This window comes from Gymnodraco acuticeps, unplaced genomic scaffold (genome assembly GCF_902827175.1).
Source record: "Gymnodraco acuticeps unplaced genomic scaffold, fGymAcu1.1, whole genome shotgun sequence".
NCBI lineage: Eukaryota > Metazoa > Chordata > Actinopteri > Perciformes > Bathydraconidae > Gymnodraco > Gymnodraco acuticeps.
In genome coordinates, this window is record NW_022992351.1 from 3076062 (window position 1) to 3095416 (window position 19355).

The 19355-nt window shown below is 41.1% G+C and overlaps 1 protein-coding gene across 3 annotated transcripts in view; it reads left to right on the forward strand.

Annotated features, from left to right (window-relative positions):
* cpne5a (copine Va) overlaps positions 1-19355 on the forward strand; it is a 76682-nt gene that overhangs the window by 5418 nt on the left and 51909 nt on the right. The window contains exons 2-7 of one of the 3 annotated variants that reach the window (XM_034209271.1): positions 7507-7547; positions 8340-8386; positions 12042-12145; positions 13223-13262; positions 14094-14108; positions 14261-14337. In XM_034209271.1, the coding sequence (XP_034065162.1) occupies positions 7507-7547; positions 8340-8386; positions 12042-12145; positions 13223-13262; positions 14094-14108; positions 14261-14337 (324 nt within the window). The remainder of the gene's footprint in view (positions 1-7506; positions 7548-8339; positions 8387-12041; positions 12146-13222; positions 13263-14093; positions 14109-14260; positions 14338-19355) is intronic. The other 2 variants (XM_034209272.1, XM_034209274.1) reach the window with 2 other exon arrangements.

Consider the following 19355-nt stretch of genomic DNA (forward strand, 5'->3'; position numbering starts at 1 on the left):
GTGCATTTTTTTGTGCCGCTCATTTAATTTTGTGTTCTGGGTTAAGACTGACCTGAGGCAAGCTCGCAGCTTTTATCTCGTAGGATGACTTGTGTGTGTGTGCTATGTGTGTGCTGCGTGTGAAAGAGAGTGATGTGTCACATCTGTTTAGGGGAGCGAGGCTGAGCGGCACACAGGTGCCAAGGGGAGGTCGTTTTTTTTAAAATTCCAATTTAGGGATGTTAAGATCGGAGCCGGCGAGTCTCACAGGTCGATGAAGCGGATGATTATGCATGAACCCCTGAGACAGTGAAAATGAGTTTGGATACCAGACACTTGGCTTGTCGTGGTGTCGGTGTTATTAATATATTCTCATATGGGATATATGACAGCAGAGGGGGATCCCATACACTTTGTGGTGTCATGCCGGTGCTGTATCACATGCCGCATGTTGCTTGTGTCATCTCAAAGTGTTGATTAGAATGACAGGAAAAGTCAAGAGGCTGGTGCAGCAATAAGAAATCCTAGCAGTCCCTCTTGGCTCTGAAGTGTCAAGCTGCTTCTGTCACTATTTTGAGAGGACCTTAAGGGTCAGCAGACTGTGTTGGAGGATTTCTGCAACCAGGGATATCTGACCCAACATCACAGCTTGTCTGGACAATGTGCGAGCTGCTAGCAGATTTGTCCAAAGTGTGCCAGGTCCCTCTGTAAAGATTTCAGCACATTATGTTGCGTATGTCAAAGGACTCTACCATGGTGACAAGCTGCAAGCTGAAACGAGCTACTCATTGTCAGATTATTCTGATTTCTGTACTTCTTGAGATAGTGTAGTGGAGGTGTTATAAAGAAACCAAAAGGGGTGTGGATGAGAATGTATATACTATAATGTAAATGTGGCTGAAACATTTGATAACTAAAACACTATACATTTTCACAGTAGGGACATGGACTATCATTCAAATGTGGGAATCGAACAAGAATAACTTGACTTTTTAAATTTAGAAGTCAAGTACAAGTGATATGTTTGGTGTTCAAGTGGTATAGGTCATAGCCTGGCAATGTACTGCCAGAACAAGAAATTGTATACAATTTAAGAAATTCAAAGTAAAGAAAACCCTGCAACAACATATTGAATTTAGAGTTTTACAAAATGTTCATGTCCAGGAAGTAATGAAACCCCTCATCAGTGGACACACACTGGTGGGTGTGCCAGTGGCCTGAGGGTAGGAGCCCCTCAGTGCTGCATGGTGTCTCCAGTATCTGCTCCCCGACGCCAGCAGGTGGAACACGCTGTTATCCTGGTGCTTTGGATTCTAAGTGATCTTCCTATATTCACCTTACTCTTGCAGTAAACAGTGAATATACCTTTAGGCGGTCAGAGCATTGTCTGCTGTATATTGAGCTGAACACAGCACTCTTTGAGGCGCCTTGCTGTGCTGTTTGATGCTGTTTCCATACCATGGCAATTCAGTCTAATTATAAGACTTTAGTAAAACTGCATAACATATTTATATGAATAGGTTGTGGTCATGCTTCTGAATACTTACAGTGCTTGTTAGTGTTTGTCAGTTAGGCTCATTGAAGTTTACCACCACCTTAATGGCATTGGGCTTTTTCAAATGACGGATGCTCAACGGGAGTACACCGCCAGTTAGATATCCGCATTTCTCTTTTCCACCTTATATATACAACCAGTGGTTTCCCCCCCCCCCCCCCCCCCCCCCATATGGTACACTTGCAGCTATTTCATCCCTCACTAACATCAATTAGTGTTATCCTCTGAGAGTTTCTTCATATGCTTTACTATCATGAACACACCCTGCTCTCTCCCCTCCACACTCGGCTGAATCTAAGCAGAGCTTCCTTTCTCTTTCTCCATTTAATGATCAGTTACTGTCATTTCAAAGCCAAAATATGTGAGCTTAGAAATGCTTTTCTGTTCATTATTAGGTTTTTGTGTAGAATTTAATGTGGTTTACCCGTCTTTAGAGTACAGTATATGTATGGTTGGTGTGTGTCTGCAAAGACATTTGAACAGTGGGTCTTTTCACATGGGACCAACATTCATTGGTGTGAATTCACAGAAGGCGAAGTGCAAAGTGCTGTGCCAGGGTTATAACAGCCATATACCACGAGTGTGTGAAGCTCTCTTAGTTCCTCTTAAAAAAAGTATCTTTCTCTGCGCAAACCCTGAGCTGTCATAGTCTGCAATTAGCACAGATATGATACCCTGGTTGGACATTTGCCCCTCAGAGACAGGGAGTCACAGCGTGCGTGCTTCCTTATGTATTACTCTAGCAGTTTTATGACCGAGATTATGTCCCTGCCCGCGAGACGGCCAACCAGGGAGTACTCTGCTGCAGGTACTGTCCACCTGGAGAGATCCCAGGCTGAGCAGAAACTGAATAATCAAACAGATGGAGGAGCAGAAGACTGACACTGTGAAGGACACTAGGAGAGGGACCGGATTGTGTGTTAAATTAAATGATGGGGAGTTTCTGAGATCCACACAAAAGCAACATTACTATGTGTGCTGGCAGAGATAATTTCCAATAATGAAATGCAGCAGTGCAAAAACATTCTATCATTTGTTGTTTTAATTTGTTTATTTTAATTTCACATGATTGCTCCTTATCGCCCGTATCTCATGATTTTTCCTGCATAATGTATTGAAGATATTTCCTTTTTGCATTACAAAAATGCCCTCAAGGAAAACGGAGTACTTCAGTCGAAATAATGGGATCCCTCCGGTTTGTAAAGAGCCTGTCGACCTCAGCAGCAGCATATATCTCCCGTTTGGTTCTCTGACTCTTCAACCCCTGATAAGCTGCTTAAGGGCATTTGAAACAAAAAGTGGACTTGCTGACCCCATGCTGTGTGAGTGGAAAGAAAATGTCTATCCTCAGTCAGAGAAGAGAGAGCCATAGGGCAGGAGAGAATGTAAAGTGGCTTGAAAATACAAACTGTCCTTTACATCCTCCTCCCAGCCATCTCCCATTGTCTGCCATCTAGCATAAAGACTTTCTTTTCTCTCACCCGGTCAGAAACTTGACTTTCATGCTTGCATTTGTGGTCTCCTTTCAAGAACCAATGAGTTAGTAGCTCATGCGGGGATTAGCCAGCCAAATTCAAGACTATTTAAAACCACTTTCCACGGAATTAGATGCTATTTCTCCAAGGTGCCAATTATGCGTTCAGCAACTTTAAGAAAGTGGAGAAAAATTAAGGGACTGCTGACAATGAGGCACTGAGGGTGCAGTAATTAATTCTCACATTTCTTAGTTTAATAATCAGCCACATGGACCAAGGAGCTGCTAAATTATCCTTAGGGATCTGACCCAGAGGGAGCGTGTGCTCTGAATATATATTTTTAAATCAATGTTTAGCAACCAGCCGTTTTTAGAGGTCAAATTTTCTTCATTCTTAGATTGTAGTAGAAAATGTTTTAAGCCAAACTAAATACGTTTTTGTCCCATTAATAAAGCCAAAGTGAGTTTGCAGATTAGGAGTACGAGCGTTGGCTGGCGGACTGTTTTAAGTTTTTGCTCGTACTGCCTTAAAAACAATACTTTATTAGGTATGATGAGCCAGAGAAAGGAACATTACATAAATTATATTTTCTTTGTTTCTCAAGTAAAATTACATTTCTCGTTGTTTGTTTGTTCTGCATCTAATAATGAACCCCAGAGGATTGCTTCACATGTGATAAATATATAATGCTCCTGCGACTAGAGGAAATTATTGCACTCAGTTTTAATGAAGGCGGTGAGATCAGAAGGAATAGGAAAAGTGATGTTGCGATTTCCATTCACGTGTTTCAAATGAGATGGTCGTAGTGATCACGAAAGTGCCACGGTATGAAAGACGGCTGAGGGATGAAATGTGGTGTGAATGAAAAGTAGCTGGATCTAATTACTTTTGTCCTACTTTCAATTAACTTTAGAGTATATTCATCAACAAACTTGTTCTACATCAGCTTTCGGGATAATGATCTTCTCTTATCCCACTGAGATTCGTGGTGAGAAGGAGTTAACTTTTGAAATAGGCTTTACTTTAGTGAAGGCAGACGGATTATCTGAGACGTAATACCCATCCTGCGGCAACACTGTGTTCTCTGGCCATGTGCACACAGTAAGATGGTGGATTAATTTCAATCGGTGTATACATCTTTTTATAGTTTCTTCCTGGAATACATTTTTTTTCTGCTACAGGAAAGTGATGTCGGCTACTGTAATGAAGCCTTGTTATTTGCCAGTAACATTGTGTAAATGTAAAGCAGCATGTCATTTTTTCCAATGTTCCTTTCCGCATGTTCTCTTCTGCACTGAGAGGTGATGAACAGGCTAATTGTCGAGTGGTAATGGATGCCAGACAGTTACAGGTAGATGCAAAGAGGCAGTTAGTCCTTGATGGCTTTGTTATCTCCATTGATAATTACACTGACAATGTTCCAACTGTAGTCAGGTCAGCAGGGCTAATACCTAACAAAACTGCATCTATTATCGCCCACGTTTCCCTGTGACAGAAGACTTTGTGTCCAGGAATGCAGAATACATGGACATGAATGATGCCCTGTTGCTTGTATTCAGTCCTGAATCCTCATCTATATTCATTGAAATCCTCTTGTCCCCTAGAGGGATGAGGATTGTTCTGAACTGCATGCAAGTTATTTATTGATACGGCTAACAATCAGGGAAGCAGAAACAAGACGTGTTTATAGGCTTTTGAATTATACTGATATGCTAATGAGATCATTTAAACTATGTGGAAAATGCCCCCCGTATAAAATGTTCTACTATTGAAGGTCGGACACCGATGTTATATCTGCTTTATTAGATCTTGTACAGTGACTGAAGGACATGTTTAAGACTCATTACATCATATTTCATTTAGCTGGTGTCGTCAGGAAAACTAACTTGTCTGCCCAAAAAAATCACAAACCCAATCTATTAGACTAAAAATAAAGGTGGAATGAATAAAATGAGTGCTGATTGCGGCTCTCATCTTAAATGAGCCAATCAGAGTCTAGCTGTATGAAAAGGTGTTGGATGATGAGTGTCAGAGCAAGGCTGTGCTTTATTTTATTTAACTTTAGAGGATTTAGACTGAGGGAAATGCTGCTGTACGTATCCTGACCTGCAATAGGAGTCTCATTTCTTCGATTGTTGTTCAAAATAGGGGAGATTGAATGGGGGACTAGTCTGAATGAGTGTGACGGCCACACGAGGACGAAAACGGCTCAACGCATAGGTTTAACGCAAACGCAATCGCAAAAAAGCTTCCGTCCACACGCAATAGTCATCCGGATAGTGTCTGTCCACACGAGACAGCTCCGTTTAGCTCCAACCGCTGGAGAAGCTGCAGTACATATGCAGGAGCCTGTACGTGGCGCTGTAACTTCCTCCACAAAAGCAGCGAAGAAGCGTGGTTGTCATGGTTGCCCTTCTGTTTATTCTCCGCGGTGGGGGCCGAGGGAACCGGGCAGAGTTTTTCGCCAGTCAACGTGTATTAAAGTTTAAATCTTCCGACAAAATTATAAAAGTGCCGGTCAAAGGTCTTCTTTGTTATTTATTGAGCTTTAAAACAAATGAATAACGACTCTATATAATATAATAATAAAATACACGGAGCCTCTCTTTTTCCTCCCTCTCTTTGGACAGCGCCAGAGTGTCTGTTTCATGCAGCAGCTGATCCAGTAATGAGGCCGACAGTAAAAATAAACATATTTATAACTAGTTTAGGTAGTTTGAGAGGTGTCTCCGTCCTGTCAGATTAGACTTCACTCGCGTTTATGTCCATATCGAGAGAAAGATACATAATCTGAATTCAGTGTGCAGTTTACTTTGACGCGGGGGTGAGCAGCAGAGGTGGGGAGAGGCGGGGCTATTGCCTCATCATTATCAGAAAATGATCGTATTGGGCGTACACAAGGAGCCGTTGGACCCCCCAGAGCGTTGCGTATGCCGTTCTATCCACCTTGGGACCCGTTATCGTTTCCGCAGTTGTTTAGTGCCGTATTCTGTCGTCCTCGTGTGGCCGAACGGTCTATATGACACTAAACAGTAACGCAAACGACCGTTTTCGTCCTCGTGTGGCCGGGGCATTAGATACCCAAACTATGAACTAATGATATGCTATTTTGCAGGTAGCTTCCCTTGGTTGCTGCTTTAGCTTTGAACATAAGCATGCTCATGTTAGCATACTGATGGAGCTCTTCGATATATTGAGTTTTCTGTTGCTGTGAAATGATGAAACATTCCTCACATGAGCTGTTGCTAAATGCTAGATATATTAATCTGTGATGGAAACAGGTCACACTTTTCTATGTTGCTGTGGACATACAGTAAGAGATATACTGTAGAATTATTGCTGATAAAGGTTGCTCATCTGTTGGATGTTTTTTTAATCCATATCCCTTGTGCATTAGGAGCTGACACTAACAATAATTTCACTATTGTTTAACTGCAAATCCTTTTCTTAATTATTTCTGTCCGTTTTAGAAGCAGAAAGTATAATAACATATTTATTATTCATTTCTTGTTTGACCAACTGTACAAAACGCAAATAAATCCAGTTAGCTATCCTACCAGACAGAAAAGCAGAAATCCTCATATTTGAGAAGCTGCCACTACAGACGTTTGTCATTTTGCTTAAAAGAAACCTCTCTGATTAATTAAATATCACAATTGTTCCCAATTGGTTTGTTGGTATTCAGTTAAAAGAATGATTTTTCCAGCTCCAATTCCTTTGCTGCTTAAGTAGTGTCACCTCCGGCACATGCATTGCACAAATATAATACTGATTGTTCCGTGAGATTTTTGCAATTAATGAGTTATTTGTTGTTTCATTGATCACTTTGACTGCCCGGTTTTGGAGCTGTGGTCTGATTGATACTGGTCCATCCTCTGCTGTATGTCATGCATGAGGCAGCCCTAATTGTATACAATCAATAAGAAACTAATTCACCATTTAAAAAAACACAGTAGTTCCAATTAAGCTACAGCAGCCAGTGTGAATATAGTCACTTCTGTTCTGTTCATTTGTGCCACATATTGATGAATTAATTCACAAAAGAGGATGTTTAATGTTTTCGCTACTCTTTGTTTGTCGTTCTTGTGTTTCTTAACAACATTTCTCAACAAAAAAAAATGGACTGTAGGCTAAATAACAATTTCACATTTCCAAGATTTCTTTTAAGAATGCTTGATTCTGAGAGGGACGGTTATTATGTTTTTCATCTGGCACATGTCATGATTATCCATTTTTATATTTTTCTTGATTTAGTTTTTCTCTTACTGAATCAGAATATATAAATAAGAGTGTTCAGCCTTGGGTCCACTGCAGTCCTTTCACTGTCATGTGAAGTGTGGTTGTAAATTATTCTTTTTTACGTATGTGTACCTAAAAAGTCGAAACCTCCACATTTGTGCAAGCCCATTACTCTTACAATTCTGAGAAATGAATTAGACATAAATGAAAACATTTGCCAGAGCCCAGTTTTAAAGTGTCTGTTTTCTTCTCTTCCAGAAATCTCTTGGACCGAGACACTTTCTCCAAATCCGACCCATGTAAGTTCTCAGCTTTCACAGTGCTGATTTAAGCATGGCTTTTGTCTTGCTCAGAAAATGGTTCATCACCTTCTCTCCCTCGGCAAAGCTTTACTTTTATTTTTGCTGAGCTTCACTTTGATTCAGTTTACTTTGCTATTTCAAAGTGTTCCTTCAATAACTGCATATAATTTGCACATTAATGTGACAACCTTTCCTCACTGAGAGCTACAGAAAGTACCTTAATGCATGCAGGTCCAGACTTTGAATACAAATGGGTATCTTTGGGTGAAACACATGGGGAACCGCCATAAAGGCATTTTCTTTGATGCTCCCTGCAGGATGAAGAATGGGAGAGACATGCATCATAATAAGGAGGAGGTTCGAGCCCTTTGTGTAAATAAGCCACTGGAAAATATTACATTCGCCCTGTTTTTTATTCGCAGGAAGATGAACCCTAAGATATATGAGGGGTCACGCTGTGAGCATGAGGCTCAGCTTAATTTAAAGTCGTAATATAATATGGGAATAAAGACATTTTCCAACTGTTATTGTATTTCATATTGTTTTTTGATTGCACGGCTTAAATTGAGCTCCAGACGTCTACAATGTTGTTAAAGAGCTTTGTTCTTTGCATGTGCCCATTATACCCAGAATGTGATGCAGTGCAGCATCATCAGGTTTGGCACTTCATTATGCTGTCAGGGTGAGATGGGATAATTAATGATGAATTGCAGCAAAGCACCGTACGAAGAAGCGGGATGCTTGATTGCGATGGTGCCGTGACAGTGCACTCTCTCTCTTTCTCTTCAGTGTTGGTGTTGTACACGCAGGGCGCTGAGTGCAAACAGTGGAGAGAGGTAAGAGATCGCCCCTCTGTCGACACAACTCCATCAGCATGTCTCCTCTCTATCACAGGCTGCTCTCTGTTTACACCCCCCCACCCCCCTCAAGGTGTGAGTGCCAATCATTTCCGATTGATTAACGCTGTGAATATCCGTGCACTGGTCAGCACTGTGTAAACTGTGACTGATTGGCTGATTAACACTTTAATTAGACCGCAGAGACAGGTAACGTATAGAGAGGAAAGCTATTGTGGCAAGACAAGTGATGCCTTTGGGACTATTTGTTCCTGTAATCCTGATGGATAGGTATACAGAAAAAAACTCCTAATTTAAGATTCTTTTCAGACTGATATTCTTTTGATCTGAGGCAGCCGAACCCTTTTTTGTGAACATGAATGTTATTTTTCAAAAGTTAAAAGCCAGGCATTCAGTAATATACAGCACAATAAATACTGTGTGTACAGTACATGCTGCCTAACACGAATAGATAGATACTTTTAAGAGCTGACACTATTTGCTATTTCTTTCACTCTGGCTGAATAGGAGTGCCATGTGTATTGACTCCACACAGAGGCCTTAGTTTCAGACCGGTGCACATTGGTGTGACACAACAGATTTAGGAGTGGGAAAGACTTGGCTCCAGGATACAAAGGTTTCACTTGGAATCTGTGTTTTGGTGGTTCTTGGCTTTTATAAATAGACTAAGGTCTAAAACAGATTTCAGTGGCACAAGGCAGGTTCACAACATGGATTCCAACATGGATGAGAAGAGATGCCCCGTCTTACCTTTACATAGCAAAGCAACAACACACACACACACACACACACACACACACACACACAACACACACAACACACACACACACACACACACAACACACACACACACACACACACACACACACACACACACACACACACACACACACACACACACACACACACACACACACACACACACACACACACACACACACACACACACACACACACACACACACACACCACACACACACACACACACACACAGCGATACAACATTTACGAACCTGTGTGTCAGATTTTAAACCGCAAAATGCATCATAATAGAAGAATATAGCTTGTTTATAAAAACAAAAGTGCCATGGGAGTTTCTCCAAACGCAACTCCTCGCTAAGCCCCTAATCCATGTTTATCTTAATGTTTGTTATTAACTGGCCTTCTGTCATTATCAAAAAGTTCCCCCCGAGTAAAGTAAGTTCAGTATCCTGGTCTAAAAGGAATAGTTTGACATTGTGTGAAATACACTTTCTCTCTGAAGGGTTAGATAAGAAGATCGATATTTCTCAAACAACTGGTTCTCACAAAGGTTGAAGTACCACACACACACACTGGACTACAATCTTGATTGGGTTCACAATGTAACTTTCACACTTTAAAAGTCCTCTGGAAAATTGTTGTCCACTTTAGTACAGATGCATTTGGAGTCACGTGGGGGTTACTTGTGCATCTATCACGTCCTGTGTCTTTAAATGTAATTTCTACTAACCTAACTGTAGACAAAATGGCGACTAACATGAATGATTAAATGAATTACCAATTGTTACCTGAACTATCTTTTTTGCTCTCAGGCTTTTAAGAGTGGCCACCAGTAAAGCAAACATTGGCGCTTGTAGCAGCAACACAGCGATATGCTTTTAATGAGGCCATAAATTAGTTTGACTAATTATCATGCAAATGTAGTCAAGCCTCCTACACTTGTCACCTCTGGCTACACTGCCCCGCCTCGAGCTTCCACACTGCGTGCAGCCTGGACGTCTCTCCCTGACAGAGATACAGAGTCAGAGCCGGACAGCTGCCTGTGTGAGCTGCAGAGTCAAGCTGTGCAGTATTGATAAAGGTGCTGCTAAGCCCTTCTTTTGCCCCTGTCATGATATGCGCCTGTTTGTTCTCCTCAGAGTGGATGTGGTTGGTCGGAGCACCTTTCACTGTGCCACCTCCCGTCTGTAATCCAATGACTCTTGTGTGGGACAAACCCCCATCGGCTTGGTGTCTTTCAAGTTCATCCATCAAGAGTAGAACATCTGGATATTTTAAATCCAGGTCCATCAATTCCTCCCCTTGTCAGCATCCTTAGCCGAATATATAAAACTGTAGCTGCAGCCCATCAATCTGTTACCACATGACAAGTATTAATATTCAACTCCCTCGTCTTTAATTACTCAGAGTGCATGACATGTTTTCCTCTTTCCACAGCTTTTACTTAACAGCTGACACAATGTAACCTCCATAAATGTAAGCAAGCCTGGCCTTTCCACGCTGAGGAATTAATAGAGACATTAATCTTTTTACCAAGATAATTTAGTGACATTGGAGCTCACCATTATCTAAGGCAGGGTTATTGGAGGGAAGTATTGCACACTGACTGCCAATGCCCAGATATCCTTTTTTTGGGGGGGTTGATAGTTAATCGTAGTGCTTTGCAACTCTGGCTTTACAGGCCCACTTTGTACTTGCCAAGGAAGGAATAATATGTGGTCTGAGAAATGTTTTATTTCCTCGGGTGGCTGTTCTCTGCTCTGGTGCTGATTTTATGCTTCTGTTGAGTTTGGCTAGTACCAAATTGAATATGCTATCGGCCCCCTGTTGCCACATTCAGCTCCTATCATAAAATGATGCCGCTGTTCGCCTGGTGCAGATAACTCCCTCTATGTACGCTCCCACTTTCTGACAGGTATACATAGGAAGAGAGTGCTGCTATATAGAAGTTCAACTTTTATAGGCTTAGACACAGTTTTATGTTTGATGGCAGGTTACACTTCAGTAAATCCACTCCCTCATACTGTCATATGTTACACACATCCAGCTATAGACTCTCTAGCATTAGCATAGGCGTCCATCTGTTAAAAGTATTCTTCTTCTGCAACGTTACTCTGTCGCTCCCCACATTAAATCCCACTTTGAGTTTTACCCCCACTGCATGTAATCACAAAGTTGTGAGCCTGTAATCCTGCTGCTACATCTCCTCATTAAACCTTAACACTGCTATTATTAATTCCCTGTGTCAGTCTATGGTTCCAATTCCTTTCATTTATGCAGCTCTGCATACATCCTCTGACTTTGAATTATTCATTTTGGATTCAATAATGTGTGTGATGGGGGTTTTGCACAACACTTTTGTTTGCCTGTTGATTTGTTTATCAGCACATACCCGCATCAGAAGGTCTTGCTCTGTATCAGTGTCGTCTTTCTTTAGTACTGACGGATTCCCATTTTCTTCATAATGCCAGGGAACTGGAGATGGCTTGCCACCTTCCCATCATTTGTAACAGCTCATCATCCCCACCCCTTGTTTTTTAAGTCACTATGAGCTCGAAAGTGGCGTTGAATGTGATATTAATAAATTAGTGTAATTGGAGTCCATAAAGTGTTTTCCTCAGGCTTGCTCATCCCCAGCACAATGAGAAGAGGTGGAGAAGAAGAGCTGAACTGTGCGATCACTGATTTATGTTAATCAAATCTGAGCTTATCTGAAGCTGTGAATTCACACTGTTGCAGGGGGAAGATGGGGGGGGGGGGTACATTAATAGAACTCTGGATGTAGTTTCTGCGTGACTGCATGATGTGCCATCTGAAAGCTTTGAGATCACTTATTCGTCTCTTTTCTCCTTCTTTCCTGGTTCTGGTCTAGTTCGGGAGAACAGAAGTCATCGACAACACACTGAACCCGGACTTTATCAGGAAGTACATCCTGGACTACTTCTTTGAGGAGAAGCAAAACCTGCGATTTGACGTGTGAGTTATTCAGTTTGATCCATTCCTCTGGAGACACACACCGAGTTTCAAATGTGCAGTCCTCTTCCAAACCAGTCCCCCATTTCGTTCATTTCTTTTTTTAACCATAAGCTTCACATCTTCTCCCTCAGTCACTCTGTCTTCCCCATCTATCTCTTAACCCCCCTCCCCCTTTCTGGTCTCTTATTTTCTCTCTTCTCTCCGTTGTCACTGCCAGCGCTGCTCTCTCCTGAGGAATTATTCATTGGTGCAGAGTCTCAGAAGTCATTTTCTTCTACCAAGGAGATTGGTATAAGGGTGATACATATTTCAAATAAAGTTGTATCCTTAATATTTCTCCTGCTAAGCAAAGCAAATCTCTAAAACTAAGTCCCATGAAACTCGCCGAGACATCTGTCCCCCCCCTCTTTCACATACTGCTGCCTTCCCCCTCTTGAAAAATACCAGCCTGGAGAGAAGGTCAAGAAGGTGCGGTTTCCTTTTGAGACCCCCCCAGAACAGAGTCAGGATCATTTTGTCTTTCTCCTCCCTACTCAAGGAGAACAGATGTGCTTCCAAAAAAATATCTTTTTTTTCTTCCATCCTTCAAGCATGAAGTCCCCCAGTGGACTTCAGCGACGTATCCAGGGCCGGGCTGCAGGTCTCAAAGGATTTTAGACACTTAATGAATGAATTTGGCATGCTATCATGATTCAACTCTGGAACCCCCTCACAATTAGTGTTGCTCATTTACATATTTATTTTGATCACAGAGGTGGGAGCCTGGGCTGAATGAGGCTTAGTTACTTTTACATTAAGTCTGGCAAATGCTAGAAACTTTCTGTGCATCTGTAGGTAGTTTAAGTATGATCTCCCAGGCATAGTACAGAAATTACATGAATAAACTATAGAACCACTTTCCTAATCAACTGTCATATTATTTGCTCCCTTAATGACCCAGTGTGTGATCGACAGGAGGAACATGTCCACGCTGCAGCCAGTGTTTTTTTTATTATTAGACTTGGTAGTAAAATGTGAGGTCTCATGATGTTTCGCCCATCTGCGCCCATGTGATTTGTGGTGACTTTGTGATTTCAGGTATGATATTGATTCTAAAAGTCCAGATCTGGCAAAGCATGTAAGTGAAAACACTTTATTTCTTCTTCAGAACTAGTTTATATTTCATCCTGAAACTAGTTTGAGCTGTTTTTAGGTTTTATGCAAACCAGTTTACGGCATCTAAAATGCTCAAATATATTTGGGAATAATGAGAGGATTATGCTTCATCTGCCAAAATATTGTTTATTTTACACTCTCCACTTGCCTTAGTTTGAGAATATATTTTATTTCTTCAGAGCTATTATAATTGGAGTTGTATTTGCATCTGGCATACCCTCAAATGAAGCATTGCACATAATTATCAAAGCCTTTCAAAACACATTTCCCTGTGCGCTCTGTAGTGTACTTTGCAATCTAGATTTTCATATTCTAAGACAGCACATTAAGGAACAATACCCAGCTATAGTGATACATGTATGTTAGTGCCACCATTAACGTTGAAAGCTTTGATTAATAAACTATGTCTCATTTTATACATAAGCAATATATTTGCAGCACTTGGTTTGCATACCACCAAATGTCACTGTAATGCTTTTATTGTTGTTATTTTGTGCTGCATGGCTTGGAAACACACTGTTCTTTGAATGAAACCCTTTGTTGCTTTCCATCTATTGTGCTGTTTCACATTCTCTTTCCTGCTTCCTCTGAGACTTTCTGACTCTTCATCGTCTACTCTTCTGTGCTGCATATCTGCTCTTTCACATATCCACTTTTGCTCTTCTTTCTTGCACTTGGTTGATGACTGTCTGGTATTTGAGTGGTGTGTCTTCTGTTCCATGATATGCTCTGTTGTGTCACTGCTGCTGCCTGGTCTCTTTCTCTTCCTCCTCCTTCTTCTTCACCCTGGAAGCCCACCGACTTTAACGTACGTGTCTGCCTCAGATGTCCTTAATTATAACCGTACAATGCTTATGACGATGCTTTACTCCTCACCGACTGTCCTTGTTACCCCCTAACCACCTGAACGCCCCCATCCTCCATCTCTCTCTATCCCACTGTGTGTTCCCCCCATGGCAGGACTTTCTGGGACAGGTCCACTGTACATTGGGAGAGATCGTGGGCTCACCTGCCAGCCGCCTGGAGAAACCTCTCGGGTGAGTCTTCTTTTTACTGTGTTTAATCATTTGGAAAGAGCCAGGAAGAGAATTGTCCTTTATTTCTCAAGGAGACACAATTCTACTTTAGAAAACACCAGTTTTCAAATATTACAATATAATGAAATCTCAGTGGCACATCTCAGCCCATTTAAATCTTACATGGTTCTCCTGCTGGATTTCCCACGTTGCAGCAAAGATGAGGCGATGATGGATATGTCTGCCTTCTAGAGCCATCTGTATCGTACATTACACTGCGAGATTAGACCCGTGTGCTTGGATGGGAATGGGTAATTGAACACGACCGGGGGCTTCCTCAATGCAATTACTGTCATTAGGGAAGCGATCTTGCGCGGAGAGCGGATTGAAGTCAGCGTGAGACACATGGCACTATCAACGCAGCTTCTCTTAAATTGGGAAATATGATGCCCTGAAGCCATTAGCACCCATGGGCCTGTGCGTCGCTCTTTGAGTTTTGTGTATCTGTTGAGAGTGAGAGGGAGAATTTGACAAACTACAGAGCTTGTGTTCGTGTGTGAGAGTGTGAAGTACAGCCTGTAGGCCTGTCAGTGAAGTTGGAGGCAGTGCTGGTTTGTGTGAAAAACAGGGCTTTGGTGTCGACCACGAACTCTGCCAAGACTGGTGGCGGTGGATTACAGAGGTGCCCTTCAGTGCTGAATAAGCGGATGAACAGGATCAAGAGTCAGTATTCACCAGTATGCTGTAAACTAGGCTTCACAGCCCACATCAGAGACACGCAGAAGGCTCAGGAGCCCCAGGCAGACATGATGGACACAAGTATTGATTCTGCAGCTTCAGCGGGGCACCTTGATCACTGCTGAGACTCAACGCTGATGCAACACCTCATTTAGCTGCAGCAGAGGGCAATGATGATGATATGTTTGTCGTTACAGACCGCAGCTTTCAAATTGAAGGACTGAGTCTTTATAACAACATTCACTTGTGCTGCTATTAACTGTTCCAACAGCTATTATGTCAGGAAATATAGCAATTGAGGAAAAGTACAGGTTTATTTTGATTTAATGAAATACAGTTTTATCAAGCTCTGTCCCATTTGAATAGCCAAATGGCACCCATGGGTAATGAAGTTTTCCTCGCCTCCTGTGATGGACGACATTTTAGAAGTTATTTAATGGCCATGTGTTCCATTTCCTTATCATGCATCCTGATGTGACAGTGCCTCTCTGGACCGGAGCTTTAAGGAAAAGCTCCCGCAGGCAGGGACTGAGGAAATCTGTTAGCCATGCTTAAACAAGCCCTCCCACGGCACACCGCGTCCAATGACCTGCTTAAGAAGCACATCAGCAGCCTTTCCCTATTTTCCACACTTCATCTCTCATTTATTCTCCCTCCATCCATCCTCCAGATTCTTTTTTTATAGCCTGACCACCTTTCTCCTCATTGTGCTTTGCATTTTGTTTTGTTCTCCCAAACCTCTATCTCTTGTTCTGCCTTCAGTTTGCTCCTTCCTCTTAGCAGCATACACTCAGAGATGTGTACTATACTTGTGAGGACATTTGACTGACTTAGCTTAGTCTTACTGTAATATTGATGTTATTTTAACATCAAATCTTCACACCTCCCAACACCCTTACCCAAAATGTATCTCAGTCATGATCTAGCCAATTTGTAACTATCTATGCAGGTTTTTTGACCAAACCTTTGTGTCGTCTACACATATCCACAATGTGTTCCCACTATCTAAGGGCTTCGCAAAAAGCATTGCCTGGGGCAAAGTTAAGCTGCTAAATCTAACAACTCACTAGCACAATCTGGCAATTGATAGATAAGAATTACAAATGTTGTTATTTCTAGAGCTGATAATGGAAGTAGCTGAGAAGTCAGCAATCTCCTTCTCATATCTGTTTTGAATGTTAGATGTGCAATACCGATCAGGCACCTGGTAATCATATAATACAAATTTGCTTTTCAAGTTCATGTGGGAAGATATGCTGATGAGCTTTTTCACAGGTGTCGACATTTCTGTGACAAAGATTTGCAGATACACTCAGTGCGGTATGTTACATGTTACATTATTTGTATTAAAAATAAGCAGTACTCTAAGCAGTTTGAGTGATATCAAAATGAATAAGCCAATGCAAATTAGTTATGGATGAATGTTTGTGAAAGAAAATTAGGTTCAGCCAAATATTTATTTCCTGTAACTCCCTGTTTAGTCTTACCTTAACATTAACGATAAGCACAACATTTTTCCCATGACTTGACCAAGTCTAATGTAGCTTTTTACAAGGCTCAAAAACTGTACATCCTAAAATAAATCATTACACTGCGTTGTATGTATGCAAACAATATTCATCTTGCTGTGGGATTCCTTGTATCTGCATTTAGATTCATATATAACACACGCCCACGCGCACACACACACACACGGCACACACATAATGTTCTGCCACTTGCTTCTAACTAATTTCCTCAGACTTATTTGTCTTGGGGAAAATAACAGGTCAGATGAGATGTATGGCTCCCCCCCCCATACATTTATTAAGATATAAATGTATGCCAGAGGAAGGAATGTAAGCTATGAAGCACCAGAGTGATACAGATGCTTTCTGTTTATAATCTGGTTTTAATGAGAAACATGTATCAAAGTTATTGCTAGCTGACGAAATGCAAAGCTAAATGATTGACTGATGCAGGTGAATGTCATCTTTTACAGAAAAACATAGTGGCTCTCTTGGCTGTGATTATGTGAATAGCCTGTGGGAGGGAATCATACTTTGTAGGTAATGCGGTAATAGAGTTCATTATACAAATGGCAGTAACCTTTCTTAGTATATTTTTTGTTGAGTCAGGCACAATGAGTTACATTTATACGGTCTATATTTTTCCTTTCCCCCCCCTCCCGGTCCTAGCTAGTAAAGTAAATAAATACATATATAGGTAAAAATAAAGTAATGTAAATGATAATTAAGAAAAAATCAATAGATAAGGAAATAAAGAATAAGAACAATAATTCATGTATCCATATACTCACATATGTATATACACACACACACACACACACACACACACACACACACACACACACACACACACACACACACACACACACACACACACACACACACACACACACACACACACACACACACACACACACACACACACACGCACACACACACACACACACACACACACACACACACACACACACACATGTATATGAAAAACTCAATGTTGGTTCCTTAATCGATAAAATTATTTTGTGGATATTGGCTGCCCAATAGTAGTGTCTTATGTTTGGAAGCGCCAATCCTCCTATAGATCTGTGCCTTTGTAAAAGCTCTCTCCTAATTCTAGGAGTCTTCCCTTGCCATAAAAAAGAGGAGATTAGTGTGTCTATTTTACAAAAAAGTGATTTGGGTAGGAAGACTGGCAGACATTGAAAGAGGTATAGGAAGGGAGGGAGCACGTTCATTTTTGATACAGTGTCCCTCCTAGCGATAGTTAAATGAAAATTATTCCACCTTTCCAAATCAGATTTGAGTTTGTCAATTAGTGGTGGGACGTTGTTTTTGTAAAGGTCTGAGAGTTTTCCACATATATTCACACCTAAGTACTTAAAATTACTCCTGGACATCTTAAAGGGGATGAGTCTATCGGGGATCTGGAGGGCCAGGTCATTTACAGGGAAGCACTCACTCTTGGAAAAGTTTAGCTTGTACCCTGAGAAGGTTCCGAATCGAGTTAACAGATCAATTATCTGAGGAACGGTAGATATAGGGTTAGAAATTAACAATAGTAAGTCGTCAGCGTATAACGAGAGTATGTGTTCTGAACCATATCTGATAATTCCTTGTTTAAAGCTGGCAGATTTAAGCGCAATTGATAAGGGTTCGATCACCATGGCGAATAGTAACGGGCTTAAAGGGCAACCCTGGCGAGTTCCTCTGCCTAGTGTAAAATATTGAGAATTCATCCAGTTACTACTCACTGAAGCCTTGGGTGAAGAGTATAACAATGCTATCCAAGACAAAAATGTTGATCCGAGGCTGAACCTCTTAAGGACCTCAAATAGAAAGCCCCACTCCAGCCTATCGAACGCTTTCTCTGCATCCAATGAGACCACCACCTCTGGTGTCTCATCGGATGCAGGAGAGAGGCAGTAACCTTTCTGTTGGTTTTGTAAATTATACCACACACTCGAGTTTATAAATGCCCACAATATTAGCATGTTTAAACCATTAGCATATTGTAACCGTGCCCTCCCGATGTATGCTTCAAGCAGGAAATGAACCATATGCAAAACCGCAGTGACTCTCGTGGGAGGGTTGGCTGCACCCATGGGAGCACTGGGAAGAAAGGGATTCATAGAAATATAGAAAACAACATTAAAAAAAAAAAATGCATGTTGGATTAATAAGATCAAAGGGCAACTGAGATAATTATTACAATGTATTGTCAATTATCAATCTGTCTACATACAATTATTTGGTAAAAAGCAATATTCAGGGATCAGTCTCCCTTTTTTCAACTGTAAAGATAGGAGGAATAATAATGCATTTTATTGAAAGTAGTCAAATTATCAAGAAGTTATTGCCATATTTTCAAGAGAAAGTATCTGTGTTGGCAAGCTTGTAACATGTTCTCTCTAAATGTTGCATGTTTTCCAGCTCTCTGAGCTATTGCCTGAACACAGGAATGTCCTCTTACAACATTGTTTAATGAGGTGCTTAGCCAAGTGAGAAATAGTTTGCCCAAAATACTTTTTAACAGACTATTTAATCCCAAACCATCTTTAAGAGTAATAATCTCTTCTTTCAGTTGTCTCTACAACAATCTGGCAAATGAGTAGGAATTTCAGGAAAATATTTACTCAATTGAAAGTTGTGTTAAGTAACTTCTAGTGCACTTAATTTGGTGTTTAGCTCAGGTTAGAGGTCAGCTAAGGATCTATAAAAAAAAACGTATAAGAGCTCTCTCGTTTGGTTGTCCCGATACACAAAGTCTACACAAGAGATTAATTACAAACGGCT